Source organism: Urocitellus parryii, chromosome X (genome assembly GCF_045843805.1).
Source record: "Urocitellus parryii isolate mUroPar1 chromosome X, mUroPar1.hap1, whole genome shotgun sequence".
NCBI lineage: Eukaryota > Metazoa > Chordata > Mammalia > Rodentia > Sciuridae > Urocitellus > Urocitellus parryii.
In genome coordinates, this window is record NC_135547.1 from 65590593 (window position 1) to 65612661 (window position 22069).

General features: G+C 35.1%; 1 protein-coding gene across 5 annotated transcripts in view; it reads right to left on the reverse strand.

Moving 5' to 3' along the window:
* LOC113176334 (transmembrane protein 182-like) overlaps positions 1-22069 on the reverse strand; it is a 76545-nt gene that overhangs the window by 18781 nt on the left and 35695 nt on the right. Inside the window, exons 5-6 of one of the 5 annotated variants that reach the window (XR_003300056.1) lie at positions 9849-9931; positions 5744-5781 (exon numbers count right to left, since the gene is read on the reverse strand). The exons of 2 other annotated variants lie outside the window; for them this stretch is intronic. Coding sequence is in view for 2 of the 3 variants with exons in the window: in XM_026380801.1 (XP_026236586.1) it covers positions 9873-9931 (59 nt within the window). In the remaining variant the exon portion in view is untranslated. Of the gene's footprint in view, positions 1-5743; positions 5782-9738; positions 9932-22069 lie in introns of those variants that run through there. 2 more of the 5 variants (XM_026380801.1, XM_026380802.1) reach the window with 2 other exon arrangements.

Below are 22069 nucleotides of genomic sequence, written 5' to 3' on the forward strand. Positions count from 1 at the left end.
AAAAATCTCAATAGAGAAAGAACAATATATCTAAAGTGCCCCTTAATTTAAATTTTTGTCGATCTGAGGGAAATCACCCTATCAGATGTAATTGACAATTTGCTATATAATATTCTAAAATCTAGGAAACTTGTGATGTGGCTCTTGCTCACAAATGACAGTTTGGTGTAAAAGTTGAGATATAACTACAAATACACAATGAATGAATATTGTATGTGGGGAGCTATCTGATACTGAGGTACATTTAATCTCAGTTTGCTATAGTCTATTAATTGGACTGAGCCATGCTACAAAATAATCAACATTTACAAGAGTAATAAAAGGAACTAAAGCAAAAGTGAAATATTTTTATTTGTCAGTTTCCTAAAATGATGAGGGGAGATCCAAATTCAGTTCAACATTCATCTCTTTAACATCTTAAAGTCTGTAAAATCATTCATTGCAAGAATAATCTATGATGAAATAAAAAAACAATCATGTTGAGAATACAAAGCCCTAGAAAGGAGTTTAGAAAATTCTTGAACATTTTATTTAGTGTGAGAAAAAGTACATAGTTTTTCTTCACTTAAATTTTTCCATCAACCACAATAAATAGTCTTCTGAATCATATTTTTATTCTATATCTGGTGACGAATCATGGTAATAACTGTTACATAGTCATTCGAGTGAGATGTATATTAGCTGAAAGAATCAAACTCAATTTTCCTTTAGATGCCATTGTCAGATTTTATGTCACACATGTTGCTATCAAATTTTAAAAGATTTAACATTATTAAATGACTTTGAGGAGACTCTTATGTTACAACATGGATTAATCAGAACACTTATGAGTTCTATTTTTTGGCTTAATTCAAACTTTTCTGTTGAAAACATTTCTAAAATTATAGCCTGAAAGATTTGGAAGAAAGTTTGTAGGTTATAGAGTACAGTGGTTTAAAAGCCCAGGCATAATTTCAAATCACTAGGAGAACTTGTTTAACACTAAGAAAATCAGATTGCAGTCTGCAGAAATAATCATTCAGATGATTGGGTTATAGTTTGAGAATATGCATATTTTTTAATTTTTTAAGCTGCAGATGAATATAATATCTTTACTTATTCATTTATTTTTTTAATGTGGTGCTGAGGATCAAACCCAGTGCCTCATTTGTGTGAGGGAAGTGCTCTACTACTGAGCCATAGCCCCAGCCCCAATCTGCATGTTTTTTAAAGGTTGAGTGAAATAAATTCCTAACCATAATAGGAAACTTTTCTATAACATCCTTGATAGGTATATGATTATGCATCTTGAAAGCAAAATGTTGTATACCTTCAAATGGAAAAATTATCCTTTTCTAATAAAGAAATAAAGTGTGCAGTACTTGTATAGAGATCTCCAAAATCATTTCTTAAATATAATGGATGTTCCCTATTTGAACTTTTTTATGGTATGAATTAGAAAATAATTTACATTTTAAAGAAAAGTACCAGAATTTAAAAACATTACTGTGAGTGACAGTCTACTTCAGGTTAAGCCCTCAGGACACCCAAAAGAATTCTTATTCCCTTCTGTTTTTAGGTATACTTTAGTGGGGAAAAAATGATTAAAATTTGTTGATAGGAAAGGTATCAGTCTAAAATTTCCAAAAAATGGTACCCAATTTTATTTCAAGGCCCATCTATTATCATTATAGGAAATTAAATGTATAGTTCCTGTTTAAGTGGGTAGAGTAAATGACTTTTCCTTTGCTTAAGTGAGTATTGTACAGAAACTGAATCATCTTTAAATTTGTTAATTGCCAGCATTTAGTCTTTGATACTAAGTAATAGATACTATATGACATTTTTTCTAGTACATAAGGAGATCTTTTACTCAATACCTAAGATATGTAACCAACCTAAGCATACTTTAACAGATGAATGGATAAAGAAAATGTGGTATATATACACAATGGAATATGACTCAACCATAAAGAAAAAAAGTTCAGGCATTTGCCAGTAAATATATGGAACTGGAGAATATCATGTGCAGTGAAATAAACCAATCCCCCCAAAACAAAGGTGGAATGTTCTCTTTGATATGTGGACACAAAGCACAATAATGGGGGAGCGAAGAATAGAAATTAATTGGATTAGACAAAAGGGAATGAAGGGAATGGAGGGAGAATGGGATTAGGAAAGATAGTACAATGAATTGGATATAATTTTCCTATGTTCATACATTAATACACGACCAGTGTAATTCCATATCATGTATGACCACAAGAATGGGATCCTAATTAGAAAAAAGTTATATCCCATATGTATGTTAAAATCCACTCTACTCTTAATTATTTCTAAAAAAGAAAATAAAATTAAAAGGAAGATTTTTTTTTCTCATGGGAAAAAGAAGGAAGAAAGGAAAAACGGGAGGAAGGAAGGAACAGCCTCAGTAACCACTTCCAAGTTTAATACAAAAAAATCCCATTAATAATATATCTAACAAGTAGACATTTGATTTTTTTGAATATAATCATTCGCAAGGAGATTATTACCTTGAAAAGGATAAAAAGTTGTTTGCTACAAAGCATTAATGATTAGAACATAATAGTGGTACACCTCATGCTGTGAATATAGCCCATGCTGCTCTGTCCATTTTAATGTGAACCTATTTTCTTTTCCTATTCTCTCTCTCCCTCTTCCTTACCATGGAAGGAAAAGATTACCTTATCCCTATTCTAGGCTTAGATACAGGAACCAAGCCTGTACAGCAAAACAACAACAAAACCAATGGCAGACAACCAGAAAGGATCCCCAAAACGATGGATGATAAATGGGAACCTTTAAAACAGACGGACCAGATAGGGAGGAAATACCCAAAGATCCCTATTATACCCATTTAACCATGATTTCTATACCAGCAGCTCCACAGATGCCCTCACAAAGAACCAGGCAGGGCTCCACTCATAGGTCCCCTTGCCAAATGAGGCATCCTGTCAGATCTTAAAAGGGGAGACCATTTTGACCCCAGGTTCTAATCCAACAGTGCTGGAATCTATTGTCATATTCTTTATGATTGGCAGCCTTCACAGACTTCAAGGATGGAGCCAGAAGATCTTAGAAATGGCTGTCTTCCAAATTAACAAGTGAATCACATTCCCCTCCCCAGGGAACAACTGGAATGAATCATCTTTTTGAAAACGCTCTGTGGTCCCTGATAGATAGAATCACAGCCTTTGGGACAAAAATCTCCTGTGTTTCTCCTCTTCTTGCAAAGCAATAAAGCTTCTTTTAACTTTTTCTCAAAACAATGTCCTTATTTTTGAATCAGCCTTGGGAATAAGGTAACACATTGGTATCCCACTGTGGACCCTAGAGCAACCCCCACTCTGGCTTTCTGGAGCAGACCTGGCACTCCAAGCAACCCCACTTACATGCTGAGGAGGAAAGCTGTCAAAATTGTTGAGAGCCAACTACTGGAGAGTTAAGTTACAGATATATTTACTTCAGGTCAAACTAGAGGAGTTATGTCTATGAGGAAAGAGAAGGACTGAGGAACTGTTCCATCAGCTGCCAATGCCCCTTTTGCTTTGGTAATTTCTGCCTTCTCTCCCTGAATGATACAGATTCCTCCAACTTAGTCTAAATAGAAAAAAAAGAAACCAAACATAGTGAAGTTATATCACCTTGGCCATCTGGTAAGCTCCCACAATGGGCACCCACAGACCCTGAAATCTATACATCTGGTTCCCATTTGTAGGAACATCTGGTTCTTTGTGAGGTCATCTGTGGAGCTGCTGGTATAGAAATCTTGGTTAAATAGGAATGGGGATCTTTGGGTATTTCCCCCCTATCTGGTCCATCTGTTTTAAAGGTTCCCATTTATCATCCATGGTTTTGGAGATCCTTTCTAGTTGTCTGCCATTGGTTTTGCTGTTGTTGTTTGTTTGTTTGTTTGTATCTGTTACTGATCCTTTTAAGACACAGGCAATACTGCATTTATCCTATAAGTGGTCTGTTGGGAAGAAAGATCTCTGCTGAATGGGCCACCTATAGATATAACCCTGTCCAAGAGAAAGATGTTTTACTATAACACAATCTGGCCTTTGAATGATTTTCTGGATGGTTACACAATATTCTAGTTGGAGTTGATCTTTCAGAGGCAAGTAAATGGAAGAAATTCTGTATGTACAGGCATTTAAGCATTTGCATGATAAAGAGTTTGAAAAAATCAGAAATCAAGTTGAGGGTGCAAAAACAATGCACTTCATCTCGTGTGTAAGGATAAAAGAACACTGTAAGAAATAAGTCCTTTCAACCCAGTGCTGACAGTTCCAGCATGGTTTGTCAGCCTGGACCCAGACAGCCACAGATCACCTTGCTACGTGTCAGAGACACCAGCCCTGGGCTGGGGGGAGAAATCCCAGGAAAACTGCCTAGGCTATAGGAAATTAGCAAAGAGGATCTCATATTTACCCTGCCATTCAGTTTCTTTTATCCCATGGGAATAAAACCAGAGTTTGAGAACGAGAACAGGGCTCAGTTTTCTATTTCTGCTAGTGGGTGAAGTCTGTGTAGGTTTCAGGCATTGCTGATTTCTTTCTAGATTCTTGTCTCATGGGTTCAAAGAATAAAATTCACACATGGTGGCAGAGCACCAAGTGAAAGTAATAAGATTTGTTTGAATGATAGGAGAAAAGATGGAGTTCCTGTCAGGAAAGGGGATGTACCAGCCTGTGGACTTATGTGACTGCTAGGTAAGGGCATTGATTGGAGTCCATGCTGAACAGATAACTAAAAGAGTGTTTGAGCTAATGTTTGGAATTCATATTATACAGGAACTGGGAGGGTACCAAAGCTATTTGGATTATTCTATAAGTTTCTAAATGACTATGCCTTTTTAGCCCTTAAGTCTGAATTTTTTCTGTAACCTACATTTGGGTCTACCTCTGCTTCTATTTTCATGCTTTTCTGGAACAATGAAGTTAACTGGAATATTTAAGGGGACAGAGGAGATTTTATATTTGAATTAAAATTAATTGGGGCCCGTTATCTTAATTTCCTGATGATTAACTATCCTATCTTATTTAGGGGATAAAGGCTGCCAATAACAAAGGACATGACAATGGATTCCAGCACCGTTGGATTAGAACCTGGGGTCAAAATGGTCTCCCCTTTTGAGATCTGACAGGATGCCTCATTTGGCAAGGGGACCTCTGAGTAGAGCCCTGCCTGTTACTGCCGCAGTCCCCATGTATGAAGGTATCTATATAGTCAACATGACCTTCAATTTAATTGGGTGCTCTGAACAACAGAATTAAATAAGAAAACCCATCTAAGAGATCTTCAAGGAAGCCTAATAAAAAGGATGAAAAGAGCCTACTCAATTGAATATCAATACACCTACTGTAAAAAAGCCCCATCTCCCCTCCCGAAAAAAAAAAAAGAAGATTTTAGGTAAAATTGACAAATTGACAGTGGGAAACTTGCTTGAAATTGATGGCATTGTGATAATGATAAGGGAGGTGAGGCAAGCTCAACAATATCCTGTCCTCCAATATCTTGAATTAAATCTGGGAGGAAAAAAATAGATTAAGGCACAGATTTTTTTTTAAATTTGTTGTGGAAATTAAATGTGCTAATAACATTCTCACCCCAAAAGTAATGACTTCATTTGTAAGTGCCTCACAGGAAAAATAAACAAAGCCTGCTCTGCTAGAGGTATACTAAAAGACAGTAATGCTATTTGGGCCAAAGGGACCCTGAGAAAGTTGGTCAATGTTACCTTAACTGAGGTTTTTCTTAGGAGGAAATAACTTGCCCCTGGAAGAAAAAAAAATACCACCTTAAGAGATAGGTATTAATGGGGATCCATTCTCTTTGTGCAAAATTCTGAAACATGAATTGAGTCAGCTTTCCTATATACTCTACAGATTGCCTGGTTCCATAAAGATGGGGACATCTATGCTGCTTTCTTCTATGAAGAAAGTTCACACTGATGAGTACCAATTTGTGCAAGTCTTTAGAGCTATAAAATGTTTAAATTATAATGTCCCACTGGTTTTAGGATTTTGTTTGGCAGAGAAAAAGATTACTTAAATTTTGAGTAGGCTTGGTTTTCATGAATAACCTAAAGTTAACAGTTATAAATTAGTAAATTATATTTAACATAAATGGGATTAACCTTCATAAATATTAGAGTAGACATCTGATTAATTTGCAAATTAAAATACCGAAATATCAACTACTAAATATAAATTCATGTACTTTTGGCCTCTTGAGACCTATAAGGTAACATATATATGGGTATGCTAAATATGGTTTTGTAAATGGGTAAATGAAAAAAAGAAACAGTTGAGAAGCTTTGTTCCTGTGATTGCTTTGCTTCTAGGTCTTAAAAAAACAACTCATAGGGGCTGGGGTTGTGGCTCAGTGGTAGAGCACTCACCTAGCATGTGCAAGGCCCTGGGTTTGATCCTCAGCACCTCATAAAGATAAATAAAATAAAGACATTGTGTCCAAATACAACTAAAAAATAAATATTAAAAAGCAAGGTTATTGAGTTACAATTCCAACAGGTGTGATTATTTATGCAAAGTGTTCAAAAATTTCAGCTGTGCTTCAATTAAAGTATTGTTAAAAAAGTGTAAAGTATTTCATCTTATTAAAAAAATAATTTGCCTCAATTCAGAAATTTCATAAAGATTGTTACAAAATATGTATTTAAGAAAGAGTAAAAGAAACCTTGAATATAAGAAAGTTATATTCTACATACAGAGAGTATATAGAAATATAAGATAGAAAAAATGAAAAGAAAAATGTTTCTGGATGTGAAAGTATTCTGTATGGTAAAAATATATTCTGATTCCAATATCCAAAATGAAGAATCAAAACTAAGGCTATAAAAAGTTGTAGAATGTCTAAGTAAATCTCAGAAGTTTTATGGAAGGTAAATCTCAAAAAGGTTGTGTAAGTGATTAAGTTGGCTATAATTAGTACAGTTAATAAAAATTATTACTGGAGTTCCTAAGGTCAAATTTTAATCCACTAATAAGAAACAGTCTAAAACATTGATGTGCCCTTTTATATCAATATAAATCATTGGGGCTATGGTTGTAGCTTAGTGGTAGAGCACCTGCCTAACACATATGAGGCACTGGAGTCAATCCTTAGCACAATATAAAAAAATAAATAAAATAAAATACAACTAAAAATATTGGGAGTGAGTATACCAGGGATTTAACTCAGGGACACTCAACCACTGAGCCACATCCCCAGCCCTATTTTGTATTTTATTTAGAGACAGGGTCTCACTGAGTTGTTTCGTGCCTTGTCATTGCTGAAGCTGGCTTTGAACTCACAATCCTCCAGACTCAGTCTCCCAAGCTGCTGGGATTACAGGTGTATTTGTTTTTATGCCAATTTGTTTTGTCTGTTAGGTTTTATTACTGAAGGAAAGAAATTCTTAAAGGAATTATGATTTGTAACTGTTGTAAACTCTTTTAAATGGCAACTTTGTAGCTAGTTATATAAACAACTGTTATTTTAAGTTATTACAATATATTTGACACCAAAAATATATGTGAATGAGATATATAGATGTCTGAGAACTTTAGAGAGCACTTTACCAAGCTGGTGTTCTCCAAACTAAAGTTGTCTGTAGTGATAATCTCTTTCAGACTTTATACAAAAATAGCAAATTTAATTGGGGATCTGCACTGGGGACAAGGACAGAGCTTTTGGTAAGAAATTTGGTGACCCAGATTTGTCCCAAATTCAGACCTCACTCTAGCTTTCTTGGTAGACCTGACTCTCCAAGCAACCCACTTTCATGCAGAGGATGCAGAGTGGCTGGCAAATTTGTTGAGTGCCAACTGCTTGAGAGTTAGCAGATGGAGATGGGAGAGTTTCCCTGAGGTGGATCAGGAAAAGCTATTTCTATAAGTAAAGGTAGGGATTAAGGAGCTGTCCCACTGAGGCTCCTTTTGCTTCAGGAAACTCCTGTCTTTAAACAGGATAGGTTGCTTCAGCTTAGTCCCCTTTGAGAAAAAGGAAACTGAACTCAGTAGGCCATGACACTTTGTCATCTGGTAAATGTGTATGCACACTGAGACCCTTAATTTTACATATCTGGTTGTTCTTTATGGGAACTTCTGGTTCCATAAAGATGGGGACATCTATGCTGCTAGTATAGGAGTCATGGTTAAGCAGGGCTCAAGAACCTAGGGATGTTTACTCTCTTCTAATCCTTCTAGTTTCTCATCTGTTTGTTGGCCTTGGGTTTGGGGATGCCCAGATTGTCTGTTTGTTTTTGTTTGTATCTGTTTACTGCCTCTTTTAAGACATGGGCAATGCTATATTGATCTTATAGGTTGTCTCTTGGGAAAGATTGTGGCTGAGAGAGAGAGAGCCACATACAGGTATAAGCCTAAGAAAAAGATGAGGTTTTACAATAACAAACTGGCTTTTAAATGACTTTCTGCATTATAAGTCATGCTGTTAGAGTTGGTCTGTCAGAGTTTTAAAGTAAGTATAATTTTTTGTATATGCAGATCTGTCTTAAAGTTTCCCATCTTGGCCACAGTTTTAGGGATCCTCTCTAGCTGTCTGTTTCTTTTTTTGTGTGTATATCTGGCCCTTTAAGACATGGGCAATGCTGAATTCATCCTATAGATAGTCTCTTGGAAATATCTTGGTTAAATGGGTTACCTATAGGTATAAGCCTAAGAGAAAGATGTTTTACTGTAACATAATCTAACATTTGAATGGTTTTCTGGATTACTATACAATCTTGCATTTGGAGTTGGTCTGTCATATATAAAGTAAATGGAAGAAATTCTAAATGTACAGGCATTTATGCATTTGCATTATAAGTAGTTTGAACAGCCAGAAACCAAGTTGAGAGTGCAAAAAGGCACTACCTCTGAAGTGCAAGGATAGCCAGACACCAGAAAAAAGGGTTAAAAATTTATTTCAATACTTTCAACTCAGTGCTGGAAAGCACTCAGCCTGGCTTCAGGCAGCCACAGATTATCTTTCTGTGGATCAGAGCCAGCAATCCTGAATAGGAAAAAGAAATCCATGAAATCTGTGTGGACTGTAGAAAATGGGAAAAGAGGACCTGGACTCTGCCCTGCCTTCAAGCCCCTTTGGCCCAATGGAGGGAGTATGTTACTGGCCACAAAGAACTTGGCAGTAGGTTTTAGCATCATTAGTTATGACCTGGGAACAGGATTAATCTTCTCTTTTAAAATCTGACAGTATATCCAATTAGACCATAGGATATCTGTCACCGCAGCAGAGTAATTCTTACTGATACTATCTCATCAAACTAAACTGGCAGATTAAATAACTGCACCCAGAAAAGAAAAAAAATAGAGAATCTAAAGCCAACCCAATTTTTGGCAACCTCTGCCAAGGGATCTCCATGGAAAACTAAAGAAAAGGATAGATTCAGTCACTGGGGAAACTGAGGCAAGAGGATCACGAGTTCAAAGCCAGCCTCAGAAACTTAGTGAGGCACAACTTACTGAGACACTGACTCTAAATAAAAAGGGCTGGAGATATGGCTCCAGTGGTTAAGCACCCTTGGGTTCAATCCCTGGGAAAGAAAGAAAGAAAGAAAGAAAGAAAGAAAGAAAGAAAGAAAGAAAGAAAGAAAGAAAGAAAGAAAGAAAGAAAGAAAGAAAGAAAGAAAGAAAGAAAGAAAGAAAGAAAGAAAGGAAAGGAAAGGAAAGGAAAGGAAGGAAGGAAGGAAGGAAGGAAGGAAGGAAGGAAGGAAGGAAGGAAGGAAGGAAAATAAAGGGCCTCCTCCACTGAATGTAAGTATGCCTAGTATAAGAAAAATGCCCATAGGGGCCTCTGCATAAAATAGACAGTTGGGAACTCACTTAAAGTTGATGGCATTGTGATAATTATAAGAGAGACAGGTCAGACTCAAAGATCTCCTGTGCTGCATCCCCTTGAATGCAACCTGGAAGAAAAAAAAATTAAGGCACAGTTTTTTCATATGCCAAATTGTCTAATTCCTGTCCTGAGTCAAAATACATTTTATAAACTTAGTGCATTGATAACATTCATAAAGATTGTTTCAGAATATGAATTTAAGAAAGGGTTTTATACTAGAAAAGAGTTTTAGAAAGTTATAGGTATGGAAATATACTTTATTATGTAAAGTTAGAAGTAAAAAAATTGTTTCTGTATGAGAAAACATTTTTATGGAAAATAATATTCTGTACTAAGGTCCAAGATGAAAGAGAGGACAAAACTAAGGATGTAAACAGGCTGTAGAATATCTAAATAAGTTGCAGAAGTTTTATGGAAGGTAAGTCTCAGAAAGTATGTGTACATAATTAAACCAACTATGATCACCACAGTCAAAATTATTAAATTTTAATGTAGTAACATGAAGCAATGTCTGAAACGTTGCTTTGCTCTTATCCATCAAGATAATTTTCTTGTGTCTATTAGGTTTTGTTCCTTAAGAAAACTAAGTCTTAAAGGATCACGGTTTATACTTGTTTTAAACTCTTTTAAATGATTACTTTGTAAGTAGTTAAATAAATAACTGTATATTAGATTATTACAGTATAGTTAATACCCTAAATATATGCAACTAGAGATATGTATACATTTGAAAACTATGTATGTCTGAGCCTTGTCTAAGTGTTATGTAAAATTTGTAAAATGGAAATCTATGTACATTTATTGGAAAGGTACCCAATAAGTGCAGTCTTTTATACATTTTACTTGACACAGAGAGCCACACTGCCATTTGATGACCTGACTTATATATGTGCCCTTTGATTAAGTAATTTCTGATTATTAACACTGTTTTCTAAATATATAAGATCTATATATAAGATCTAAGGTTATCCTTTGATATTTTTCTAGTACTGCTAAATAATGCAGACATGTGATTATTTTACCATACACCATATATTCTATATTTTACTTTAAAAGTTTAACGTAGTTAATTTAAGGACATCTATGGAATTGTGACACTAAATATTACTGGATTCTTTGTATATTAAATGCATTTATGTTCCTCAAGCATACAAGCCCTTTAAAATATAAAACTTGTGAGAGTACAAAGTTATTGTTCTCCAAACTAAAATTGTATCAATAGTCTCTTTCAGATTTATATAAAAATAACATATTTGGTTGGTATTTATTTATGTCATATAATGTTTTATAACTGGATAAAGGTAACTTGTCAATAAGTTGTATAAAAATGCTGCATTACTCCTTATAATGAGATGTGAATGTAAATGTATTTTTGGAAAGTAATAAGGCGAGCCTGATTTTCTTGAAGGTTGACAATTGAAGTGTGGTTTGCCACTTTTTCCATGAGTAGGAAGTTTGGAACTCTCTTGTCTTTCTGTTTGATTCATGTTTCAGATGTAATGTCATATTATGTTAACTGATATTCAATAGACTCAGAAAACTATATGTGAGAATTTTGTAGAATGATATTTCTTAAAAAGGCAAAGATCAGCTTTAGAAACAAAACACTTTAAATTTTGTGAAGTGGCTAGCTTCACCTGAGTCAGATCTCTGCCGCTCATCCTTTTCCATGTTATAATAGCTCAAAAGTAGGCTAGAATTAAGCATATTTAAAGTTATGTTGAAATGATAGATTTTTGTTGTTGTTATAAATATTACTATGATCTCAAAATAAATAGGGGATATAATGCAAAACTTGAGTAAAAGTTGAGGAAAATTTTAAAAGCTATTTAGATTTGTAAAAAAGTTTTAAGATAAGGTAAAACTTGTATGTAAATGTGGGGCTTTGTAGAGGATAGATAGATACCAAAGATGCTTTAATGTTTGTGTTTTATTTTCTTTGTAAAATTTTATAACTGTTGCTAGTTGGTACTTTTGCAGAAGTACTACTTTTAATAGAAAAACTTGAGCTAATTTAAGACAATAAACCATCACGATAGAATATAATGCTACATCCTAGTATTAATACTGATTCAAATTAAATGGAAGAGGCAACTGTAAAATTATAGATGCTGGAGTTATAATCCATTATTTCCACTTTAAGACTCCTGAAAGTGGCCTGCCACATGTTTAAAACAAAAACAACAAAATTGTGGAGAACAATTCAAGGAAGTAAAAGGGCCACTGAAAAGCAGCCAATATTTTGGCCTTTGCACTCTAAGGTCAACCAGGACACTGAGAATGACAGGAATCTTTTAAGGGTCCTGCAACTCCAGTGAGTCACCACCTGATCAGGGAGATTGAGAGCACCCTAGAGAACAAGAAGCCAATCAGCTCATTCTTTAAAAAGGAGTGTCACTTCCAAAGGAAGCCACATATGGTCAGCAAGATCCTGACTCATCCTGAAGATGACACAACTGGTATAGGAAAGCTAAAGGAGCTAAAAGGCTTCTCATGCTTTACCAAGAGTGATCTCTGAAGCATCTCAGTTGATGCTAAGGGTAAACAAGAACAAGGTCAGTTTTGACCAACTTGATCTTAAGCACCTGGCAGGAGAATATGACCAAAGCACAGTCATACATAGACATTTAAAAGGAAAGACAATATATTCTTTCTTTATGTAATTTTAAGATGTGCACTTGTGTCAACTCTACCAAAAGTAAGTAAAGCTAGAGGATATAAAGCAATGATTCTTATGTGGGAGTACCTGTCAATAACTATCACAAAGGACTCTAGCATCACAAGTTTGACCTGAGTCAATTTGAGCCTGATTTTGAGAGGGGGCAAAAGGATAGTCAGTGTATATAATGAATGATTGGGTCCAGAAGACAGATGCTGGTTCAACAGGAAATAAAATACTAATACCCCCAGGACACTTCCTCTCATCAGCTATATGTGAGAATTTTTTAGAAATTTTGCCAAAGTCACCTGCCTCCAGGGAATTGTTCCTCCAAGACAAAGCATTGTTAATGACTACTTCCTGGGTGACTCTCTTCCTGCCTTTCTGAGCTGATATGGAAAATAGAGAGAGGTACCCCCTGGGCAACTCATCCCAGGCTTTTGGTTGTCTAGGCAAGAAAAGATGGGGAGGGGACATGAGAAGAAAGTAAACCTAAAATCTGTAAAAGGTGCAAGACATCCACTGCCTGGGGCACCAGCTCAGGACCCCCTCTTCTCTAGAAGAGTCTTTCTCTCCCTTGACCTTCTTTCCTTTAAATAAAACTTTATTACACTTGCCTCAGTGATTCTCAGGTGTTCAGTCTTCAATAGCAGGGGAACAAAGACCTGAAACTTATTTTCAAGACTGGTTTCAATTTCATAGACATACAATTCTTACTAAACTCCTCACAGAAAAACTTGATCTGTTTTTCACTGGTGTGATTATGAGTTACTGTCTTCATGGTTTTCAGAGCCTGGCTGAAATACTGAGAAGTGTTTGTGCAAATTGGTGTACAACAAAGTATTACTTTGCTGTCTACTATATTGCCAACCTAGCCTTGTATAGTCACCTGCCAACTACCCCCATGGACCACTGAACTGCCTTGATGTAACAGTGATCTATCTCATTCTTTGAATATAGCTACTGAGGCTTGTTTTAAAGTGGACAGGCTTTTCTTTTTCTCTTCTTCCTCTCCTATGCCCTAACCTTGGGAAAAACAGGATTACATTTTCCTCATCCCAGGTTCACTTATCTGTCTTTGACCAAACAACCAACAAGACAAACAAGTATTTTGGACCTTAGTGATGGAACTAACTAGAAGATCTAGGAAATGGCTACCTCCTAAATTTACAAGTGAATCACAGTCTCCCACCCACCAGGGAACATCTGGAATGAATCAAAACCTTCTGTTCTCACTGAAGGGTTGAATCTCAGCCTCTGGGACAGTAATCTCCTATGTTTCTAATTTGCTAGAAAAAAAAAAAAACACAAAACCTTCTTTTTCTGTTTTCTCAAAACCATGTCCTCATTATTAGATAGGCATCAGGGACAAGGACTAAGCTTTTGGTAAAAAAAAAAAAAAAAAAAATGCTTTCTTAATTTGTGTGAGATTGTCTTCTTTATTAACTTCCACATAAGTCTTATGTCTGACCTCTAAAGGTAAATAAAGCATATTAGCAAGATATTACATTCAAGAGATAGAGGGGGATGCAGTATATTCAGTAAAATACATTTAGAATATGATATGTTCTTCACCTCCAACCTTAGTGATTCAAGGTAACCAGTATATCAAACTGTTAGAAATCATATGGTCAAAGATACCAATTTAACTTTTTGCTTTTCTTTTGAGAGAGAGAGAGAGAGAGAATTTTTAATATTTATTTTTTAGTTTTCGGCGGACACAACATCTTTATTTGTATGTGGTGCTGAGGATCTAACCCGGGCCGCACACATGCCAGGTGAGCGCGCTGCTGCTTGAGCCATATCCCCAGCCCCAATTTAACTTTTTTTAACCTATCATTTTCAAAACTTAACTTACAATGAAATATTTTTATTAAAGAAATTTATGTTAACTCAGTTTTATAATTGTAGCTCCTAGTAACCACTGAGAAATTCTGGTGAACAAATAATGCAGAACACATGCATGTGTAAATTTCAGCATTTTAAATAATGATTATGACTCTGAAAAGATTTCTTTTCCCTCTTAATTATATGATATAGATCTAGTATTCCAGTAGCATGGTTTAAGCCAAACAATAGTCCTTTTCTTTCATTCCAGTTTCTCTATCTACCTCTTAAAAGAAGATATCCTCAATTTCCAACATTTTTGAAAAGTGATTTGTTTTGTAATTAGCAAAGATTTTTCTCTTTTCTATTGCTTATTAGTATAATTTTTGGGAAAGTATATCTTTAAATCTCAGTAAATAAAATAATTTGTTCAATATACTTATTCATTTGGCAAATACTTACTATATATCGGGAATTTATCTAGGTTCTTAGATTATAGAATTGAACAAAATATCCCTTGTCTTTATGGGGCTTGGATTCTAGCAATAGGAGGTGAAAGATAAATAATAAATAAAGCCAATTAGAAGCTGAAAATACTATATTAATTGGGAAAATATATTATATTATAAGGTATTATAGCACTGGTAAGTGTAAGTGTTGTGATGTTTAAATAACTTGATCAGGATAGAACATACCATTAAAAAACTCAGAGAAGTCATATTATTAAACCACACAGAGTACTGAGGAGAGTATTCAGGAAGAGATTGCATCCAAGTTCAAGAAACAGCAAGAAGACCACTATGGTTGAGTCTGAGTGAGCAAGGAGTAGTTGTACAAAACAAGGATAAAATGGTAAATGGCAGAAGATTAGTAGACAACAGACCATTCAGGACCGTGTAGCTCATTGTAAATACATGAATCTTTCCTCTAAGTCAAGTGGAAGCCTTTTCATCATTAAACATGAAAGTGATATGATTCAAATGCATTATAACAGTATACTATGTAGAGACACCAAGTTAGCTACTGGATATCTATGTCTGGAGTTCACAGGGGTACTACATAGACATAGGTTTGGGAATCTTCAGCATATAGATAATATTTAAGTCCATGAGTCAGAGATGAGTTTATAAAGGGAATGAGTGATCTAGGGAAGGGGACTAAGGATGAATATTGAGGCATACCAATAATGTAGATGTTGGAGAGATGAAGAGAATTTTTAAAAGGCAGGATAAATCATCTGTCTTTACTATTTTTCAAGTAAAACATGTAGGGTGAAAAATCATATTACAAAACATGTGTTGTGGGGACAAACAAGGCAAGGCATCGAAGATAGCAGGAAACAGTATTATTTGGCTGCAGCCAGGTTCAGAAGGCACAGCATTTGCTATAATCAATCAATCCCCTGAACCCCAAGTTCAGATAGTTTCAGAATTTTATACCCAGCATGTAAAGGGAGGGGCTGCAGAATTTTACATAAAAGCTGCTTTTTCTCTCATTGTTTTGGGCAATTTAACCCTTCAAGGACAACACCTGAGAAGGGTAGAGCTTCTTCTCCCCTTACATTTCTTCCCCCTGCCAGCTGTTACCATGGAGAACAATTGGTATCTTCTCTACTCTTAGAAATATAGACATCTTGTGAAGCCCAGCTCAAGGCCAGAGGCCTTGTTTGTACATTTCTACAAACTTCTATACTGGATACGTTTGTGAAAAACTAGTAAGGAGGTGTCCAGCACCTGGAGTGTTGATATCTTCCCGGCCAGTGGCCAAGTAAAATAGGGCAGCATAAAAATAGGAAGTTTACCTTCATTGAACTCTTTTGAAGAGACTCTTTTTCTGACAGTCCCAAAATCAGCCATGGTGAAGATTTCTGGAGAAGCCCAGTTAAGACTTTTCTGTGGAGACAGGGGCTGCCACTACACTTGAACACAGTCTTCTGCTCCAAAGAATGGCAATATATATATATATATATATATATATATATATATATATATATATATATATATATATATATTACAGTGAAATGTGTGACATAGATTATGTCTTCATCTTACCCTATCCTTATCAATATCTAGTCTCCAACTTGATAAATATAGATTTTTCATTTCAATATGACTTTTTTTCTAGTGAGTTGCTACTTTTCATGGAGCACAGCACTACATGCTAAAGGAGTGAATCACCTTTAGGTGTATATCAGAAAACTAAAGAAGACAAGCTTTTTAAAAAAATGTTTTAAAAAACCACATTAAATGTTTTCCTATTCTGTGTGTGCAAAGGCTCAATCTATATGAACATATCTGTGTAGGAAGTAAAGTTTTCATTTGCACTCCATCAATTTAGAATTCATGAAAAACACCACAGGTACCACAGGTAAATAATTTATTGTGTAGAGACTTTGTCTGAGCTATGATCCCCAAAATCTGAACCAGTCATAATAAAGTCCTTCCTGAGCCAAGAGGGAAAATAAAAAGTGGGTGTGACAGCACAGATCTAATTGAAGAAAACCTCACAAAATAAGATACTATTAAAAATATTAAGTCTGAAAGGGTAATGAAGGGCAAGAAGTGAATCCAAAAGAAAGGAGAAGCAATATTGGCTAGTCTAGAGAAAAATCAATGTAAGGATTGTTGTTTTTCTATGTTCTGCATATAAAAATAGGCCACATTAAGCAAACTTCATGGGATACTAAGGCATTGCCAACCTTCTTAGAGAACATTTACTTATGGCCCTTTTTTGTGGCAAATAGCTAGCATTCTAATTATACATTTTTCTGTTCACTAAAGCAGTTTTCCTACTTTGAAATGCTATGTTGCTCATTAATACAGTGTGTAAAACTATTTCTTTTTTAAAAATTCTTCCATTCAGTCCTGCATTTCTCAAAAATTACTTTAAATTAATGAGGTTTTAGTGTAAATCCAACTTAGAGAGAAAAGTGCGTAATTATGGAAGAACAGAATTGAAACTCTCCTGGGAAACTAAATTTATTTCACATAATTTGCTAATAATAGAAATATGGATGATTGGTTATTAGGTACTCATTTCCCTTTGAAACATATCGCTTGTTACAGACATTAACACTAAGAAAATATAATAATGATCTTCAGTATCATCACATACATGGTTCTTATGGATAATTTGCATCAAAGAAAAGAAAATTTTTCTATAGATAATGTAATTGCATGGTGACTTCTCATTATGGCCATAAAGTAAAAAGTCTGTAGTTGTGATTCCTTTTGTTATATTTGTATATTTTACTCTAATTTTCTCCTATATTCTTTGTAATTTTCTTCATAAAGACATAACTAAACATCAGTTATTTCTTTTATAACACTGCTAGAATAAGAGCTTGGGACTTGGTTAGATTTATGGGAAATCTATTTTTCACCAAAGAATTATGGACTTAAAAAAATCCTGTCTCTCCCCTCTCTCTCTCTCTCTCTCTCTCTCTCTCCTTCCCTCCCTCTCTCCCAATAATTTTTCAATTCTACTCAAATTGAAGGCATGATTAACACTTAAATAAAGGTTAAGACTGATTTATATGCTAGTAATTTTTAACCTCTATTGGCAAAATGATTTCAAAGGATACAGGAGATGACCTAGTACCCCACAGCTGTGAAGAACCCGGGAAGTGAAGAATGAGGGTGGGGTGAGTTGTTCAAGACAACAACTATCTAAATGTAAAACACCCAAAATTAAAGCAGCACAAAGTCCAGGAATATCTGAATTGCAATCTTGACCATTGTTTAGAAAGGCTGCCTCCAACTTTTTTTTTAAGAGAGAGAGAGAGAGAGGGAGAATTTTTTAATATTTATTTTTCAGTTTTCGGTGGACACATCTTTATTTTTTTTAAATTTTTTATGTGGTGCTGAGGATCAAACCCAGCGCCCCGCACATGGCAGGCAAGCGCGTTACCACTTGAGCCACATCCCCAGCCCCTGCCTCCAACTTTTAAGACCCCTGTCACATCAACCTAGTTCATTTGCTCCTGAAATTCACATTACATTGGAAAATTGATTCAAAGTTAATGAGGTTTATTTTAAGGCATACCCTTGAGCTTGAGGTGGTTGGCATCACATGAGTGAAAATAATTAAAAAAAAAAGTGTTTCCTCCAGAAAACACTGTTGACTCTTCCTGTTAACTATAAATGCACAGAAGTGTGCCAAAATAAATTATATACAAATGTAAATATCAATCTCAACATCACCACATTATTTCATGTAATTATTTTATCTGGCATAGAGCTGTTTCTAGCTGTCTCTAGGTTTTAGGTCTAGTTTAACCTAAAACTCTTCAAAATATCTGTCTACAAAAACTCCTGTCTTTCATTCCCAAAACTATAGTAAAGTTCAATATGTTATTTCTACATAACTCTCTTTGGCTATAAATCTTTCTTTTTTTTTTTACCCTGACTTACCCTCCCTAAATACTGGGATTATGGTGGTGTACCAGCACAACCTGCTTGTTTAGTACTTTTTCCCCAGCAAACATCTTTATTTATTTATTTAATTTGTTCTTTTTAGTTATATATGACAGTAGAATGTATTTTTAAAATTTATATATGAAAGTGAATGTATTACAATTCTTTTTATATAGAGAGAGCACAATTTTTCATATCTCTGGTTGTATACATAGTATATTCACAACAATTCATGTCTTTATACCTGTACTTTGGATAATAATGATCATTAAATTCCACCATAATTAATTACCCCATGCCCCCTCCCTTCCCCTCCAACTCCTCTGCCCTCTCTAGAGTTAATCTATTCCTCCCATGCTCCTTCTCCCTATCCCACTATGAATCAGCCTCCTTATATAAAAGAAAACATCTGACATTTGGTTATTGAGATTGGCTAACTTCACTTAGCATTATCTTCTCTAACTCCATCCATTTACCTGCAAATGCCATGATTTTATTTTCTTTTATTGCTGAGTAATATTCCATTATGTATATATGCCACGTTTTTTTTATCCATTCATCCACTGAAGGGCATCTAGGTTGGTTCCACACTTTAGCTATTGAGAATTGTGCTGCTATAAACATTGATGTGGGACTACAAATTGGTGCAGCCAATATGGAAAGCAGTATGGAGAATCCTTGGAAAATTGGGATGGAACCACCATATGACACAGCTATCCCTCTCTTCAGTCTATACTCAAATGACTTAATAACAGAATACTACAGGGACACAGCCACATCAATATTTGTATAAATCTTACTAGAAAAAAGTTGTGGAAGCATTTTTAATTTTCTTTCAAGTGCTTCTACATTACCACCTGTGAAACACAAGCCTTCCTGCCTGTAGAATACTCTCTCACCTTACCATGTACCTCAATCATCTTGAAAATGTCTCACCTCCACCACTGTTGAGAGCCACAGCCGAAGGGGTCCCAGCAAACTTCCAGCTGCCAGCAAACTTCCAGCTGCCAGCTGATGATTGGCTCACAGCGGCCAACTGATTGGCTCCTCTGCGGTGATGCTCATTGGGCTGTTTCCCCTCCCTTTCAGACCACGGAGCTGCTCATTGGGGGACTTTTTTGACTCCGCCCATGCGACCCAGCCAATCAGCCTCAAGAGCAGGAGGAGTGGGGGAGGTAGAGAGGTTTGTGGGAAGCCAGTGGTGGCAGTTGGGCTCTGAGGGTTTTTCCTGAGGAGCTGTGTGGTGTGGTGTGTGTGTTCTAAAAATAAAGTTCGTTTCTTTTGACAAGTAGCTCCTGAATTGTGCCCAGCCAGACTGAGGCACACCACAGTGATTTTGCTACCCATCTTCACTCACAATGATCTCTCACTCCACTAATATCTCATGGTATTTCTATCCTTACCCATCATGTTCTTACACATCAATAAATTACTGTTATTGTTATCAGTGTTTTTAGATAATTAACCATAACATTATATAATTTGGCATATACCATATAATTAAAAATTTAATTGTTAGAGAAATGGAAGTTAAAACTACAGATATTTCATCTCAATCCAGTCAGAATGGCAATTATCAAGAATACAAATAACAATAAATGTTGGCAAGGAAGTGGGGAAAATGACATACTCACACATTGCTGATGGGACTGCAAATTGGTGCAACCACTCTGGAAAGCAGTATGGGGTTCTTCATAAAACGTGGAATGAAACCAGTTATCTCACTCCTTAGCATATACCCTAAGGATTTAAAATCAACATACCATAGTGGCATGGCCCTATCAATGCTCATAGATGTTCAACTTACAATAGCTAAACTATGGATCAAACCTAGGTGACCTTCAATAGATGAATGCATAAAGAAATATGGAACACATACACAATGAAATATTACTCAATCATAAAGAAGAATGAAATTATGGCATTGGCTGATAAATGGATGGAACTGGAAACTATCATGTTAAGTGAAACAAGCCAATCCCCAAAACCAAAGACTGAATGTTCTCTCTGCTATATGGATGTTGATTCATAATAGGTGGGGTGGAGAGAGAGGAATGGAGGTTCACCAGAGTAGACAGGGGGAATGGGGGTAAGGGAAGGGGCATGGGAATGGTAAAGATAGTATAATTAATTGGACATGACTTTCCTATCTTCATATATGAATACACAACCAGTGTAACTCCACATCATGTACAACCACAAAAAAGACAAGTTATACTCCATGTATGTAAGATATGTCAAAATACACTTCTACTTTCATGCATAAAAGAACAAATAAAAATATCAAAAATACAAAAATAGAAATTAAAAAAATAATTGTTCATTATAGAACTTTTCTGGGTATATGTCTCTAAGAACAAGCATTAATAAATTGTAAGGTCTCATTTCATTATTTCATGGGACCACCATTGTATTATAAGCCATGAATTCAAAGAAACCAAATTTCAACAAGACAATAACTAATCAGTTAATGTATTTTATACTCAGTGTTGAATTAGACAGTATAGCAGATAGATAACATAACACCAGACTTCCATCCTAAAGGAAATTAAAATATTGTGGAGATAAGACTTCATGAGGGAAGGTTAGATGTACTTTGAAACTTGAGAAATACACACAATTTTGTAAATGCATAGAGAAGAGAGAAGATTGTATTAGCAGGCTATTATGTATTAAATATGGAAAAAACTGAAAATTAATTCACATATACATGTATATAAATTATCTACTATTATTTTGGGACATTAGTAGCATAATAAATTAATGATTTAAATGTCAAGATTTCAGAAAACATCATATATACATTATGAGATAAATATATTATCACATAAGTTTGGTGAGACAATTAGATAGTAAGAACCTTAACATATACATTTTCTTTCACTAAACTTGTAATATAAAATAATCAGTGATGTACACAAAAATTGTACTCTCTCATGAACCTATGTCTTCCCTCATCTCATTTGTATCTCACAAGTCCTATTGGTTCCAATATGTGTATGTGTATATATGATTCATAATGTTCACCTAAAATTTAAATATATCTTAAAATTATTTACTTCTCTATTGCCACTCTCTACTCCATGCCACTATAACCTTTATATCAGATCATTCTAATGGTTTTTTGTTGTTTTTTTCAACTATTTAATCACAAAGCAGCAGGAATGATATTTTACAGGAAAATCAAAATATATTCCTCTTCTGATTAAACTATTTAATGACTTTTCATGGAAATAGAGAAAAAATGAAAAATCCTGACCATGATCTGTAAAAAAGCACTGTTTATCTACCTTTTGATGACTCT